Source organism: Pristiophorus japonicus, chromosome 13, assembly GCF_044704955.1.
Source record: "Pristiophorus japonicus isolate sPriJap1 chromosome 13, sPriJap1.hap1, whole genome shotgun sequence".
NCBI classification, from domain to species: Eukaryota; Metazoa; Chordata; class Chondrichthyes; family Pristiophoridae; genus Pristiophorus; species Pristiophorus japonicus.
Window position 1 is genome coordinate 164,412,578 of NC_091989.1, and position 13,694 is coordinate 164,426,271.

Sequence of the window (13,694 nt, forward strand, 5' to 3'; positions counted from 1 at the left end):
GTTTTTTTTTAAACTACTATTAGAATAACAGATTTCATATCTTTGTTATGGAGCAAAAAGGGTTATGCTTATTAATCATGTATTCAAGCCAATTGTATTATTAAGCTTTATTATTTATTGTGGATTAAAAAAAAATGAATTTCCACTTTTCTTTGAGTCACACATTTGAAATTATTAACTTATCATGAATTTTCAGTCATGAGTGGACGTCATGGGATGTCAGATATCATTGTCCATGTCTGTTTTTCCTTTTCTGTGTTCAATATAGTCGGCATAGCTTGAGGAATGCATGCTGAGAATTGATGGATTACTTCAGTAAATGAAAGAATTCCTCTGAAAAGTTGTGGTATCTTTCCTCTTTCCTTAACTACGACCAACGTGCAATGCCATGTTCATCAGAATATATTTATCACCTCAGAGAGTTGGTGGGTTTGACTAATATCCAACTACTATCTGATTGGGTATCAAGTCTCAACACGGCAGAATCTTAACATGCAGGCTGTTGGAATTTGCAATGTTCCTACTCGAGCAGTAACTGAATGCGTTTGCCATCCCAGAACCATCTAAAATGCCTCAAGCTTGGTAGTCCAAAAAGCAGTTCCATAATTACAAAGATTTTTCTTTCTAGACATTTGAAATAGATTTGGGCAATCATGCGCAGTGAGAATGAATTAAAGTGGCTGAAATTATACTGCAAATAAAGAGAATGTTAAAATGTGAATGCATATTCAAAAAATAAGTATTCAATATAGGATATGTTTGAATAAAGATCATATTGGGAATTTGATAATGGATTCATAAATGTAAATGCCCCAAATTAAAATATTTTCATTTCACCAAACATTTCATTTGATTGACTATAGACCAACTTAGACTACGGTTGTACTAGAAATACAATATGTGATTGGTACATGTGTGGATATTCATCTGGCCTATAGACTGACGTTAAACTCACACAGCACTGATACCATTTTTGTCTAATTGGAAGGCAAATTGGACTTTCCACATGTGCACATAATGGAACTAGGTATGATGATGCAGACACTGGCGGCTCCATGTGCTTTTGACTATATATTGATTTATTATTTTTGTTCCAAGGTTACAATATAACACAAGGATTCCCAATTATAATCAGAAAATGCTGACTTACCTCATTTAACAATCTTAAAAGGTTTTGCTTGCACTAGTACATCCTAATTTTTATGTCAATAGACATATTTCTCTATTGCTCTCTCCCCGTGTTGCTGATATTCTCTTCCTTATGTCTGTTTTTCTCTCTCAGATTACGCGATGCTTTCTTTATCATGTAACGATTTATCCCCTTTGTATCCTTTTCCTTCAATGATCTACAACGGCTGCACAGTCCTCCAGTAATTTTTCCCAACTCTGTTCTTTCTGAAGAACTGAACATGTGAATTTTATAAGATTCTTCTGTGTTCTCCAAACCTCTGAATAACTAACCAGTATGGATATACAGTATGTGCAACTAATTCCCCATCTTTATCTGTATGGTAAATAGCACATAGCAGTATTAATCCCAATGTAAGCTGGGCACAAGGAGATATGCAATGCCCCGTTTGACTTATGTTAATATACGGTGGTCTTCGACCAAACTGAGATACATGCACAGTGGTGGCAGAATTATCAAGCGAGGACTGGTTCCATTCTCTACGACTGACATGGTGTATTATCTATCTTTCTTCTCCTAGATTTCTCTGCAGTCTTTCACATGGTCAACTACACCATTCTCCTCCACTACCTCTCCTCTTTTGTTCAGCTTGGTGGGACTGCTCTTTGATTACTTATCCAAACATGGCAGAGCATCTCCAGCAATAATTTTTCTTCCTGACCCTGCACCCTTACCACTAGAGTAAGCCTTGGTCCTCTCCTCTTCCACATCTCCATGCTGCTTTTTGACGACATCATCCACTGACAAGGGGTCAGCTTCCATATGCACGTGATATGTACCTCTCCACATCTCTTTCAACTCCTCCATTGTCTCTGCTTTCATACTGCTTGTCTGACATTCAGTCTTGGATGTGAACAATTCTCACCAGCTAGACTTTGGAAAGACCAAAGCCATCACTTTTGACCCCCCCCCCCCCCCCCACCATACTCTTGCTACTGAATCAGACTGTTTACAATCTCAGCATGCAGTCGACCCTGAGCTGAGCTTCTGATCCTACTTTGGAGTTAAGAATGGCAGATGGTAATGCACTCTAAGTGAGGAAGCATTAGGGATGTAGATGAACAGAGATATTTAAGAGTCCTGGTAAGTCTCACAAGTTAGCTCACTTGTACAAAAAGCTATCAAAAATGTAATGGAATGCTGGGCTTCATTACAAGAGTTGCATTTATATTGCACATTTCACAACCTCAGCACATCCCACAGCTCTTTACAGCCAACTTTTGAAGTGGAATCATTGTTTTAATGTAGGAACTGCAGCAATGCACACAGCAAGCTCCCACAAACAGCAATGTGCTAATGAATAGATAATCATTTTTTAGTGCTGTTGATTGAGGGATAAATATTGACTAGGACACTGGGGATAACTCACCTGCTCTTCTTCAAAATAATGACATGGGATTTTTTTACGGATGTGCTTATTTGTACTGCCTCTGATTGGCTCTCCATTATCACATGGCCTATTACTGATTGGTCCCCTTGGGGAATAAGCCACACCCTGAAGTTTCTCTGGAATGTGTAACTGGAACCGCCCAATCCAAGTTCTGACTGGCTTTGCAAAGTGTAATTTGATCCATTCTTGACTTCAGAAGCCAGAGAGGATGGATCTCCACCAACCCAGCAAAAGCCTCCCAAGTTCCAGCCGAAGTCCATTACCCCGCCACCCCCCCCCCCCATAGATGGGGCATTGTGTGTGGGTCACAGATTGTTAACAGATTTATTGAGTATGTAGTGAATAGTGACAGTGTTGTGACTTCAGGATTTCATCCACTCCAACGATATCACTTGTAATGCACACACCGAGCTTTCCGAGAAATCGTGTGTGTGTGAGAAGGGAGTTGGAAGAACGTGATCCATCTTCCCTGAGTTCCCTCTCTCCCCTCTCCCGCTTTCTCTCTCTCTCTCTCCTCACCCAGTGTCTCTCTTTCTCCCCCCACCGTGTCTCACTCTCTCTCCCCCCGCTCCATGTCTCTCTCTCTCCCCCACCACCCCCGACTCTCTCTCTCTCACCCCCCGCCCCGGTGACTCCCGCCCCCTGTGTCTCTCTCTTCCCCATCCCCCGTGTCTTGCTCTCTCTCTCCCAACCCCCAGTGTCTCCCTCGCCCCCCCCGTGTCTCTCTCTCTCTTGCCACCCACCCGCTGCCTCTCTCCCCGTTGTACCTCTCTCTCCGTTGCCCTCCGCCTCGCTCCCCGCCCACTGACTCAGAGGAACAACGTGATCAATTGCGGGGCCCCAAGTCCGGTTCCAGTTTCGGGCAGGAGGCGTCGGGGAGGGTGGCCAGAGGACGCAGGCACAGAAGGGCAGAAAAAGGAGAGTACAAATAGTCACTCTGATCTTTACATCTACCTGAGAGGGCAAACAGGGTTCGGATTAATATTTCATCTGAAAAGTGGTACCTCCAGCAATGCAGCGCTCCCTCAGTACTGCTATTTAGGAGTGTCAGCCTAGGTTTTTGTGCTCAAGTCTCTGGAGTGGGACTTGAACCCTCAACCTTCTGACTCAGGGGCAAGTGCTACCCTTTGAATCACAGCTGACAGAAGGAAGTTCTATTGCAATAATAGAGTGCTAGTCAGATCTAATTTTTATTATTAGGCTCAGTTTTGGGCTCCCTTTCTTTGGAAAAATATCCTGGACTTGGACAGAGTCCAACAACAATTTACAGGATGAAGGGATGACAGATTGGATAAACTTGGGATTTATTCCCTTGAGTTGAAATCAAGATTGTTCTGATCGGGATGTTTAAAATAATTGAAAATGTGGATATTTAAAATAAAGCGGATTTGTCGAGCAGATAGAAAAATCCAGAACATAATCATAAGATTAGACTAAACTGGTTAAGAGTGAATCCATTAAAAACTTCTTCACACAAATTCTTTTGAGGACATGGGATGCATTGCTTTCTTAGGCCATAAATGAAGAATCGAAGGGAGACTGATACTTACTTGGGAGTAAGGCTATTACGGGATTATGGGCTAGATTTTCCACTTTCATGCTTATTACCCAAAAATGGGCGTTATTTCCAGTGTGGGCGTTAAAAAAGGGTTTTCAGATCGCCGACTTCTCGCCCATTCTCAAAGCACCTAGTCTCCATTTTTTTAAATGGGCGTTACTGCGAGCGATGTGAAATGGGCGGTAGCATTAAATCTCGCTGACCTTCTGCCGTAAAGTGTCGCCGTCCTTAGCAACGGCATGGCAACGTTTGATTCCCGCGATTCAGGAGGTCAAGGGTCATCATGACATGCGCAGAAGAGGAGACAGAGAGTGAGGGAGCTGAGAAGGACTGAAGGCGTGTGTGGCTGTGATGTGTGCTTGTTTGGCTGTTGTGGGAGGCACGAGGGAGATTCACCAGCAGCAAACAAGTTTTTGTCCAACAAATAAGATATAACATGGAAAGCATGGAGGAGAGGCCCTGGAGCTGGTAGCCAGGAACACTGGTGGCAGAGGGTTCCCAGTGGTCCTGGAGTGCGGCACTGCACCCCAAGGTGCCGTACCCCCATTGCCAACCAAACGAGAGGCAGCAGCAACATCTTGTTTCTGGCTTGGAGCACATTCCCACCTTGGGACTGTCCTCTCCCGTATCCATCCAAGCAGCGTTTTGGCCGTCATCCCCCACCCCGTCCCCAATGAAGCATCGCCTGAGGAACTCCTCGTCAGGTTGCTTGGAGTCAGGAGGGGAAGGGGTAGAGGTGGGGAGGAGAAGAGGGGGGTGGGGGGGAGGGCTGGTTTTTACAGAAATACTGATGATTTCAGACAAATGTTCGTTTAAATGTTTTTTATTTAACAAAACCTTGTTGCGCATTGGCTCAAATAGCTGCACCGTTACACTCTGGTGATTCCTTAACATCAAAGGGTATAATCACACTTAACTTCAATCAACTTAAACTTTAACTGTCACCAAGGTGATGCCCACCATTGATGTATCACCTGCACACCCAGCAGTGTGTCAGCCTTGTAAATAACATCAATGTTCTTTCAGGCAAAGTGATCATTGATGAGCTCTGACATAAGGCTCTTGCAGCTATCATGCCACCACGGGCTCTTTCATGCAGTCTACAGGGGATGGGGGCATGGCTTCAGCGTCAGCCTGAATGTCTGGGCTGTTGTCAGCATCCGCCTCCTCATCCTCCTCTTCCTCTCTCTCATGAGGTGGACCTTCAGACTCCTCAGGCAATTCTTGTCCCCTCCTGATAGTCAAGTTGTGCAGCATGGAGCACACCATGACAAATTGAGCTACCTGCTCAGGGTGGTTTTGGAGGTTGCCTCCTGAGTGGTCCAGGCATCTAAAGCCGCTGCTTAAGCACTCCAATGGTTTTCTCCACGATATTGTGAGTGGCTCTTTTGGCTCTCGTTGTATCGCCTCTCGGCTTTGGTGTGGGTGTCACGCAGGAGGGTCATCAGTCAGGTGGCGAGGCCAAATCCTTTGTCACCAAGCATCCAGCATTGACCTTGTGGCTGATTATTAAATAAGTCAGATACAATGCTCTCACGCAGGATGTGAGCATCATGGATGCTGCCCGGAAATTGAGCATTCACTGCCAGTATTATTTGCTGGTGGTCGACAATGAATTGGACATTCAGGGAGTGGAATCCCTTCCGGTTCCTGAAAACCTCTGCATCCTGAAAAGATGCCTGCATCGCGATGTGTGTACAGCCTATTGCTCCCTGCACCTTGGGGAAGTTTGCAATTCTGGAGAATCCTAGAGCCCTTTCACTCATGCCTCCCTGGTCATAAGGAAGCTGATCAAGTCCCTCCTGTGTGCGTACAGTGACCTGTCTAATGCAGCAATGTGTGGCATGCTGAGAAAGTCCGCAAATGTCGCCAGCTGTGGCCTGAAAAGAACCCGAGGCGTAGAACGACAGTGCCACGGTGACTTTGACCTTGCAGACAGTGCAGTACTGATGGTGCTGGCAGGCTGCAGATCTCCCCTTATCAGCTGGCATACCTCAGTGATAATCTCTTTGTGGAAGCGCAGTCTCCGAAGGCAGGTGGTGTCAGGCAAATCGAGGTAAGACCGCTTGTCCCTGTACTTGCGGGGTGTGTAACGTTTGGTCCTCTTCATCAGTCTGGCACGTCTTACATTGGACACATAATGCTGTGGAGCGTACCTTCGGCAATCTCAAGTCTGCTGCATGTAATTGGTCACCAAGAGAGGGTGAGAAAGGACAGGCCCCACTGCAGTAGCTCGCTATTTTCCACCGATTGGTCACAAACAATGAATATCCCGACGAAGACACCTATTCAATTCCAATCGGTCACAGTATCGTCAAGATGTTTATACAGATGTTCACATCAACTCCAACGACCTCCAGAGTACATCCGAACTCCCCCGAGGTTGAAGCACAGCAGCCTTTTAAAGGATGTAACGTGATATTGAACATGGTGTCCATAACGCTGTGATTAGTTCTGGTTAGTTCCACTTTTTCTGGGCGTTTTTTTGGGCAAGCGATATTGTGGGCGATATGTGTGCGAGGTGGTGAAAGTGACGCTGGGCGAACTCATGGCCACTAGTTTCAGTAAATATGCTCTTAACGACAAAAAAATGTGAGTGGGCGGTATTATTGAATCTTGACGTTAAATCAGTGCGGAAATTAACGTTGGGCGATATTATGGGCATTGATTTCGCCCATTCTGATGATTCCGCCCCCAAAAAATGGGCGGGCGGTGTTATTTTTTTCTGGCGTTAAGCACATGGGGAAAGTAATGCTCGGCGATAAGTTTCCGAACAATGCCCCACAGTTTCCATTTTGTGGCTAAATGGGCAATATATGGGCGTTATACATCATTTCAGCGGTAAAATGGGCGTTAAATATACAAAAAAAAGTGGAGGTTCTAGCCCATGGAGCAAGTACAGGAAATTGGGATTAAAGAGATACAGCTCTCATGGCTAATAAACTGGTGGAGCAGGCCAGGTGGATCATCATAGGCAGTCCCTCGAAATCGAGGAAGACTTGCTTCCACTCTAAAAGTGAGTTCTCAGGTGACTGTACAGTCCAATACGGGAATTACTGTCTCTATCACAGGTGGGACAGACAGTGGTTGAAGGAAAGGGTGGGTGGGGAGTCTGGTTTGCCGCACGCTCCTTTCGCTGCTTGCGCTTGTTTTCTGCATGCTCTTGGCGACGAGACTCTAGGTGCTCAGCGCTCTCCCAGATGCTCTTCCTCCACTTAAGGCAGTCTTTGGCCAGGAATTCCCAGGTGTCGGTGGGGATCTTTATCAAGGAGGCTTTGAAACATTTCCTCTGCCTACCTGGGGCTCACTTGCTGTGTAGGAGTTCCGAGTCGAGTGCTTGCTTTGGGGGTCTCGTGTCAGGCATGCGGACAATGTGGCCCGCCCAAAGGAGCTGATCGAGTGTGGTCAATGCTTCGATGCTGGAGATGTTGGCCTGATCGAGAACACTGACGTTGGTGCATCTATCCTCCCAGAGGATTTGCAGGATCTTGCAGAGACATCGTTGGTAGTATTTCTCCAGTGATTTGAGGTGTCTGCTGTATATGGTCCACATCTCTGAGCCATACAGGAGCAGCTCAATAGGTTAAATGGTCTAATTATCTTGTTCCTCTGTCTGGGAATCGTCAGCAGAACCTACCCTATTTTGCCAGCTTCTCTTGATTTAATTTCAGACCTGATTTACAGGCTTTCAAGCCATCTTTTTGTTTCTTCCTTTGTTTGCCTCCCACTGTTTTAACCATTCATACAATCATTGTTTCTTTAATGACTTTAATGTCTTCAATTTATTAATGCTTATGTCCATTGTTTGACATAAATATCACCCTAATCATCTAACAATCCCCTGCTTTCCTTTTGAGCAGGTTACAGGTCATTCCATCTATACTTGCTCACCTGTTTTGATGAAGGAGTTAAAAAGAAAGAAAGACTTGTATTTTTATAGCGCCTTTCATGACCACCGGACGTCTCAAAGCGCTTTACAGCCAATGATGTACTTTTGCAGTGTAGTCACTGTTGTAGTCACCCGGAATGTTAACTTACTTGTTCTCTACAGATGCTGCCCGACCTGCTGAGTGCTTCCAGCATTTTGTTTTTGTTTCTTAATTCCTCTCCTGTTTCTTTCCACCGATTCTACTAAATTACTTGTTTACCTTTCCTTTGTTTCTGTTCTTGTGAAGGTCTCCCCACAGATGCTGATTGATGTGAGGTGTGTTTCCAGTATTTTCTGTTCTTATTTTGGATTTCAAGCATTTGCTGCTTTTGTGCAGTTATTATTCTATCTGTTAGCTTTTGGTTAAACTGTAAATAGACCAATGGCAGCAGTTTTGGATCCTTGGCCTTGTGTGTGTCAGCTTGGTTCATTTGCTAGCACTCAACCAGTTGTAGCTTCAAGCATACCAGGGATGGATTAATACATGGGCCTATAGGGGTAAATATGGGGCACCTGCCAGGGGGGAGTTTAGGTTAAGTGCAATATATGGCGATATTATTTGCTTTATTATTAATATAGTGTGCAGTCATTTTAGTGTTCTGTTTCTTCATGCATTTTACTACATATTTGTGTTTGGAAGAAAGACTTGGATTTACATGGCACTTCACAACCTCAGAACCTCTCAGTGTTTCACTGCCAGTTCAGTAGTTTTGAAATATAGTCACTGTTGTAATGTAGGAAATGTGTCACCCAATCTGTGGACAGCAAGCTCCCACAAATAGCAATGTGATAATGGTCAGATAAACCATTTTAGTAATGTTGGTTGAGGGACACCGGGGCTAATTCCCCTGCTCTACTTCAAAGTAGTGTCTTGGAATCATTTACTTCCATCTGAGAGGGCAGACAGGGACTTGGTTTAACGTCTCATCCGAAAGACGGCACCTCCGACAGTGCAGCACTCGCTCAGCACTGCACTGGACTGTCAGCCTAGATTTTGTGCTCAAGTCTCTGGAGTGGGACTTGAACTCACAACCTTGTGATTCAGAGTACTATCTACTGAGCCACGGCTGACAGAGTTTGAATAAATCAGGGGGATTGTGCGGGGGTTGCGGAGGGACTCTGATTGTTCTCGGTTCATAGGGCTCCACAATTTCTTCATCGGGCTCAGAGCCCCACTCTAGGACTTGAGCACATAATCTATCTGACACTTGAGCGGTACGAAGGGGTTGCTCCATTGTCCTTTGGATGAGATTTGAAACTGTCTTCCTGTTTATGTGGTTTTGGTGGATATTAAAGATCCCATGGCACTATTGGAAGAAGAGCAGTGTGTTTTTCTAACGTACTAACATTCCTTTCTCAACCTACAATAACCGGTTAAGATCTCATTTGCTCTGCAGAAATTGGCTGGTACATTTTCCAATATAACAACATGCACTGTGTGCTTCAAAGTAATTAATTATACGTGAAGCTTTGAAATGTTTCTGACTGACTTGATAATGCACTATATAAATGCAAGTCTTTTATTGTGCAGATAGATGGAACATTTGGTAATTAGAATGCAATTTTACATAATATATCTTCTGAAGACTCTGATATACACATATGTAGCTTACACCTTTTGGCCCTGTAACACTAAAAGTAGAAGAAAGATCAAGGCCTGGAGGTTCCTCCGTATTTGCGCCTGGAGACCCATGGAATCTAGTTGCAAACCAATTACGTGGCTTAAAAGAATTACAGAATTTTGGCCATGAGTTACATCCGTAACTACAAAACGCCCATTTCTCCTTGATCTTCTCCGGCCGTCTATCAAACCTTCCATCCGAACAAATCTCCACCCACAAAACTGGCCAGGACCCTGGTGCAGTAGGAAACAAAAGTAATTTTTTTCTGGTGTTTTATTGCAGTTTTTAAAACATTTATCCCGACTGATCTGCACTTGTATTTTCTGTTTCTTTGAATGCATTTTTATGGCATCAGTATAAGTCACATTAAAAATTGAAAAGCTTCCTCCGATTGCAAACTCCTAAACATGTTGTGCCTAATATGCATGAATGATGGTTTAAGCAGCTGAAACTTAAATTTCCTACTCTCAAATATGCAGTGTGGATGCTGCTTTTTTGAGCCCTGATTGTTTCCGCTGATTTCCACCCATTTTAACAACAGCAACTTGTATTTATATAGCACCTTTAACGTAGTCAAACATTCCAAAGTGCATCATAGGAGTGCATCATAAGACAAAAACATTGACACTGAGCTAAGGAGAAATTAGGGCAGGTGACCAAAAACTTGGTCAAAGTGGTAGGTTTTGAGAAATGTCTTAAAGGAGGAGTGGTATAGGCAGGAAGGTTTAGGCAGGGAATTCCAGAGCTTTGGGCCATGCAACAGAAGGCATGGCCACCAATGGCTGAGCGATTATAATCAGGGATGCTCAAGAGGGCAGAGTTAGAAGAGTGCAGATATCTCAGGAGGCGGGGAGGGTTTGTGGGGCTGGAGGAGATTACAGAGATAAGGAGGGACGAAAACCATTTGCTTAACCAGGAGCCAATGTAGGTCAGTGAGCACAGGGGTGATGGATGAATGGGACGGTGCGAGTTAGGACACGGGCAGCCGAGTTTTGGATGACCTCAAGTTTACGTAGGGTAGAATGTGGGAGGCCAGCCAGGAGAGCATTAGAGTAGTCAAGTCTGGAGGTAAACAAAGACATGGATGAGGGATTAAGTTCAGACGTATTCCAATGAGATTGGGCAGATACTTGGGCATAACTTGACATCGGTAAAATGGGCGTTGGGCGCATTTTCAAAGCTAACATCCAGATTGCACCCAAGGAGGAAACTCCAGGCTCAATAATACAACATATACTATCTAGCATTACCACGGAAAATTATGTAAATTGTGAAACAGTTTCATCAAAATGAGGCTTTTCAACATTGCCATAGTTAAATATACTACACAGTCCTTCAAGTTGGTAAAAAAAACACATAAAATGCAGACAGCTCTGATAGAATCATTCCCCTTCTCTCTGGTTTTTCCAGTGTAGTGAGCCTCTAGAATAGGTTGCCGGCTGATGGGGTGGGTGCTGACTCTCTGTGCTGGATCGGTTCTTGACTGGGGCAGAGATCCCATCATATAGAAGGCAGATGTCTTTACAGACAACACCTTGACCTTGTGATCTCCTAGACTGGTTTTGGTTGCCTGAGGGGGTCGGAGAGGAATTTTCCAAAATAATTCCCCCCTTCATAGAATCATAGAATAGTTACAGCATTGAAGAAGGCCATTCGGCCCATCGAGCCCATGTCGGCTCTCTGCAAGGGCACTTCAGCTAGTCCCACTCCCCCGCTCTTTCCCCATAGCCCTGCAATTATTTTTCATTCAGGTACTTATCCAACTCCCTTTTGAAAACCGTGATTGAGTCTGCCTCCACCATCCTTTTAGGCAGTGCATTACAGAACCTAACCACTCGCTGTGTTTTTTCTTATGTTGCCATTGACCTTTGGTCTTTTCTCTTTTTTTGTCTCTTCCATGAGATTACATGGCTGGGTGGTGTGGTGGGTATTTAAGAACATAAAAATAGGAGCAGGAGTAGGCCATGGCTGATCCTCTACCTCAACTCCACTTTCCTGCACTCTCTCCATATCTCTTAATTCCTTTAATATCTAAAAATCTATCGATCTCTGTCTTGAATATAGTCAACCACTGAGCCTCTGCAGCCCTCTGGGGTAGAGAATGCCAAAGATTCACCACCCCCTGGGTGAGGACATTTCTCATCTCACTCCTAAATGGCTGACCCCTTATTCAGAGACCCTTGGTTCCAGACGCCCCAGCCAGGGGAAACATCCTCCCTGCATCTACCCTGTCAAGCCCTGTAAAAATTTAGTCATGGTGATCCAGCCAGCGGGGAGGCTTGATGGACCAGCTGGTCTTTTCCCGCCAGTTAGTCTCCTATGTCCGTATGCCATTCTGGTGACTTGGAGTGGCAGTATACAACAGGAGTGAGCTGCTGTAAGATTATCTTGGTGGAAGTCGTTATCAGCACCACAGTAATACACGATCATAAGAGAAAACAAACCGGAGCTGGCCAGGTATACTAAATGTTATCCCATTTGTAACAGGAATCAAGTTGAAATGACTTGAGGGCGGACACTGCATTTCCTAATAAATGTCGGTGGCGGGAATCGCATTCCTTCAGCTGCGAGTGTTAATATATCCCTCCCCTCCCCTTAAATTCTTACACTGGTGCTTTTGTACAGGATCCTCTGAAAAGCCATTGGTTGTAGTCTCAAGTAGCCGCCCAGCGCTTTAGTGATGATGCTGCAGATCTATTTGGGAAGTTGGCTGGGTTTCAAGCCAGCCTAAGCCTCAGCGCTATATAAAAATATGCACTGTGGTCGCCAGCGCATGAATGAAATCTACAGGACCTTATAGTCGCCAGCCATGGAGCACACAATCCAACTAGCGCTGGCTTTCCTTCTAGTTCAGGTAAGGACGATTCCAATACTTTACAGTTCACACGATTTCTTGTGTTTTTTTTTTAAATGTTTAACCTCCATCAGATAGAAATTAAAAAAAAAACGCGAGACGTAACAGCCAAGACTGAATAGGGCAGCACAATTGGACTGGATTTCGACACACAAGTCAGTGTACCACACAGGGCTGAGGCGTGCTTCGTCTGTCAGTTCGCTATCTGGCAGGATTCCGCGACTCTTCCCTTTCCCTTTCAGTCCACTAATGTTTAACATGGATGTTCCTGTTTCCCGATTAAGCTTTTTTTTCCCCTGCGGGAGATGGGGAGGGAAAAAAAGTTACATTTCACTTCGGATTTCAACTGGAGTGTTTCTTGCCCTGAAATATTCGACTCCTGATTTTCTATTAAACTCCTTTTTTTAAAGGGGTTTTGTGTTTATAAGTTTTGCTTTCTTGTTGCTGTAAAATTCCCCATGAGTGAAATCATACCACTGAAAGTGTAACGGATCCCCGTGGACATTCACTGCTGCTGCTGTCAGTCAAGGAGAGGGACCCTGGAATGTTTCTGGACGAGTGTTAAAAGGAGAATATCTTCGTCCCTGGAAAAAAGAATCAAATGGTGGGATTTACTTAATCAAATCTGTAATCCTACATTAAGTAAACTGGGGCAAAATGTTAAAAAGGCGATCAAGAGGTTAACCACGGCGCGTTTCGAAAAAGAAGGCTTTTCCTTTTAATGAGAAGAGTTTGGGGTATAAAATCGAGGGAATAGCAGACTGTGCACGGAGAACATGGACATGAGCTCCAGCCTTTAAATGAATGCGTGACTTCGGCTAAATAAAGAGCACGACTCCAATCTCATTCTAGCCCCACTCGTGCCTCTCGCCTCGCTATCTACTTATATCTTTGCTTTAAATCGATGACCTCGCCCCACTCTCCATCACTCCCTTAATTACCTCAATTTAGCCACAGCCGCACACAGCACAGCCTGTGCCGCTCACTCCCCGAACCCTCTCGGGATATAGCTGTGCAAACTGCAGCGTGTGATCAACAATTGCCTGTTAAAACCCGCGATAGCTCCTTGTTAATTTCCAGCAAAGGCATTGCATGTCATTGCCTTTTCAATAGAATGCCCACTGCAGCATATTACAACACCGACTACAGGTCT

At 44.5% G+C, this 13,694-nt stretch overlaps 1 protein-coding gene across 1 annotated transcript in view; it reads left to right on the forward strand.

Moving 5' to 3' along the window:
- The first annotated feature begins 12,384 nt into the window (after positions 1 to 12,384).
- The window catches only part of cdh13 (cadherin 13, H-cadherin (heart)), a 1,269,498-nt gene continuing 1,268,188 nt past the window's right edge, over positions 12,385 to 13,694 (forward strand). Inside the window, exon 1 of the mRNA XM_070898241.1 lies at positions 12,385 to 12,541. Coding sequence (XP_070754342.1) covers positions 12,497 to 12,541 — 45 coding nt within the window. The 5' untranslated portion in view covers positions 12,385 to 12,496. The remainder of the gene's footprint in view (positions 12,542 to 13,694) is intronic.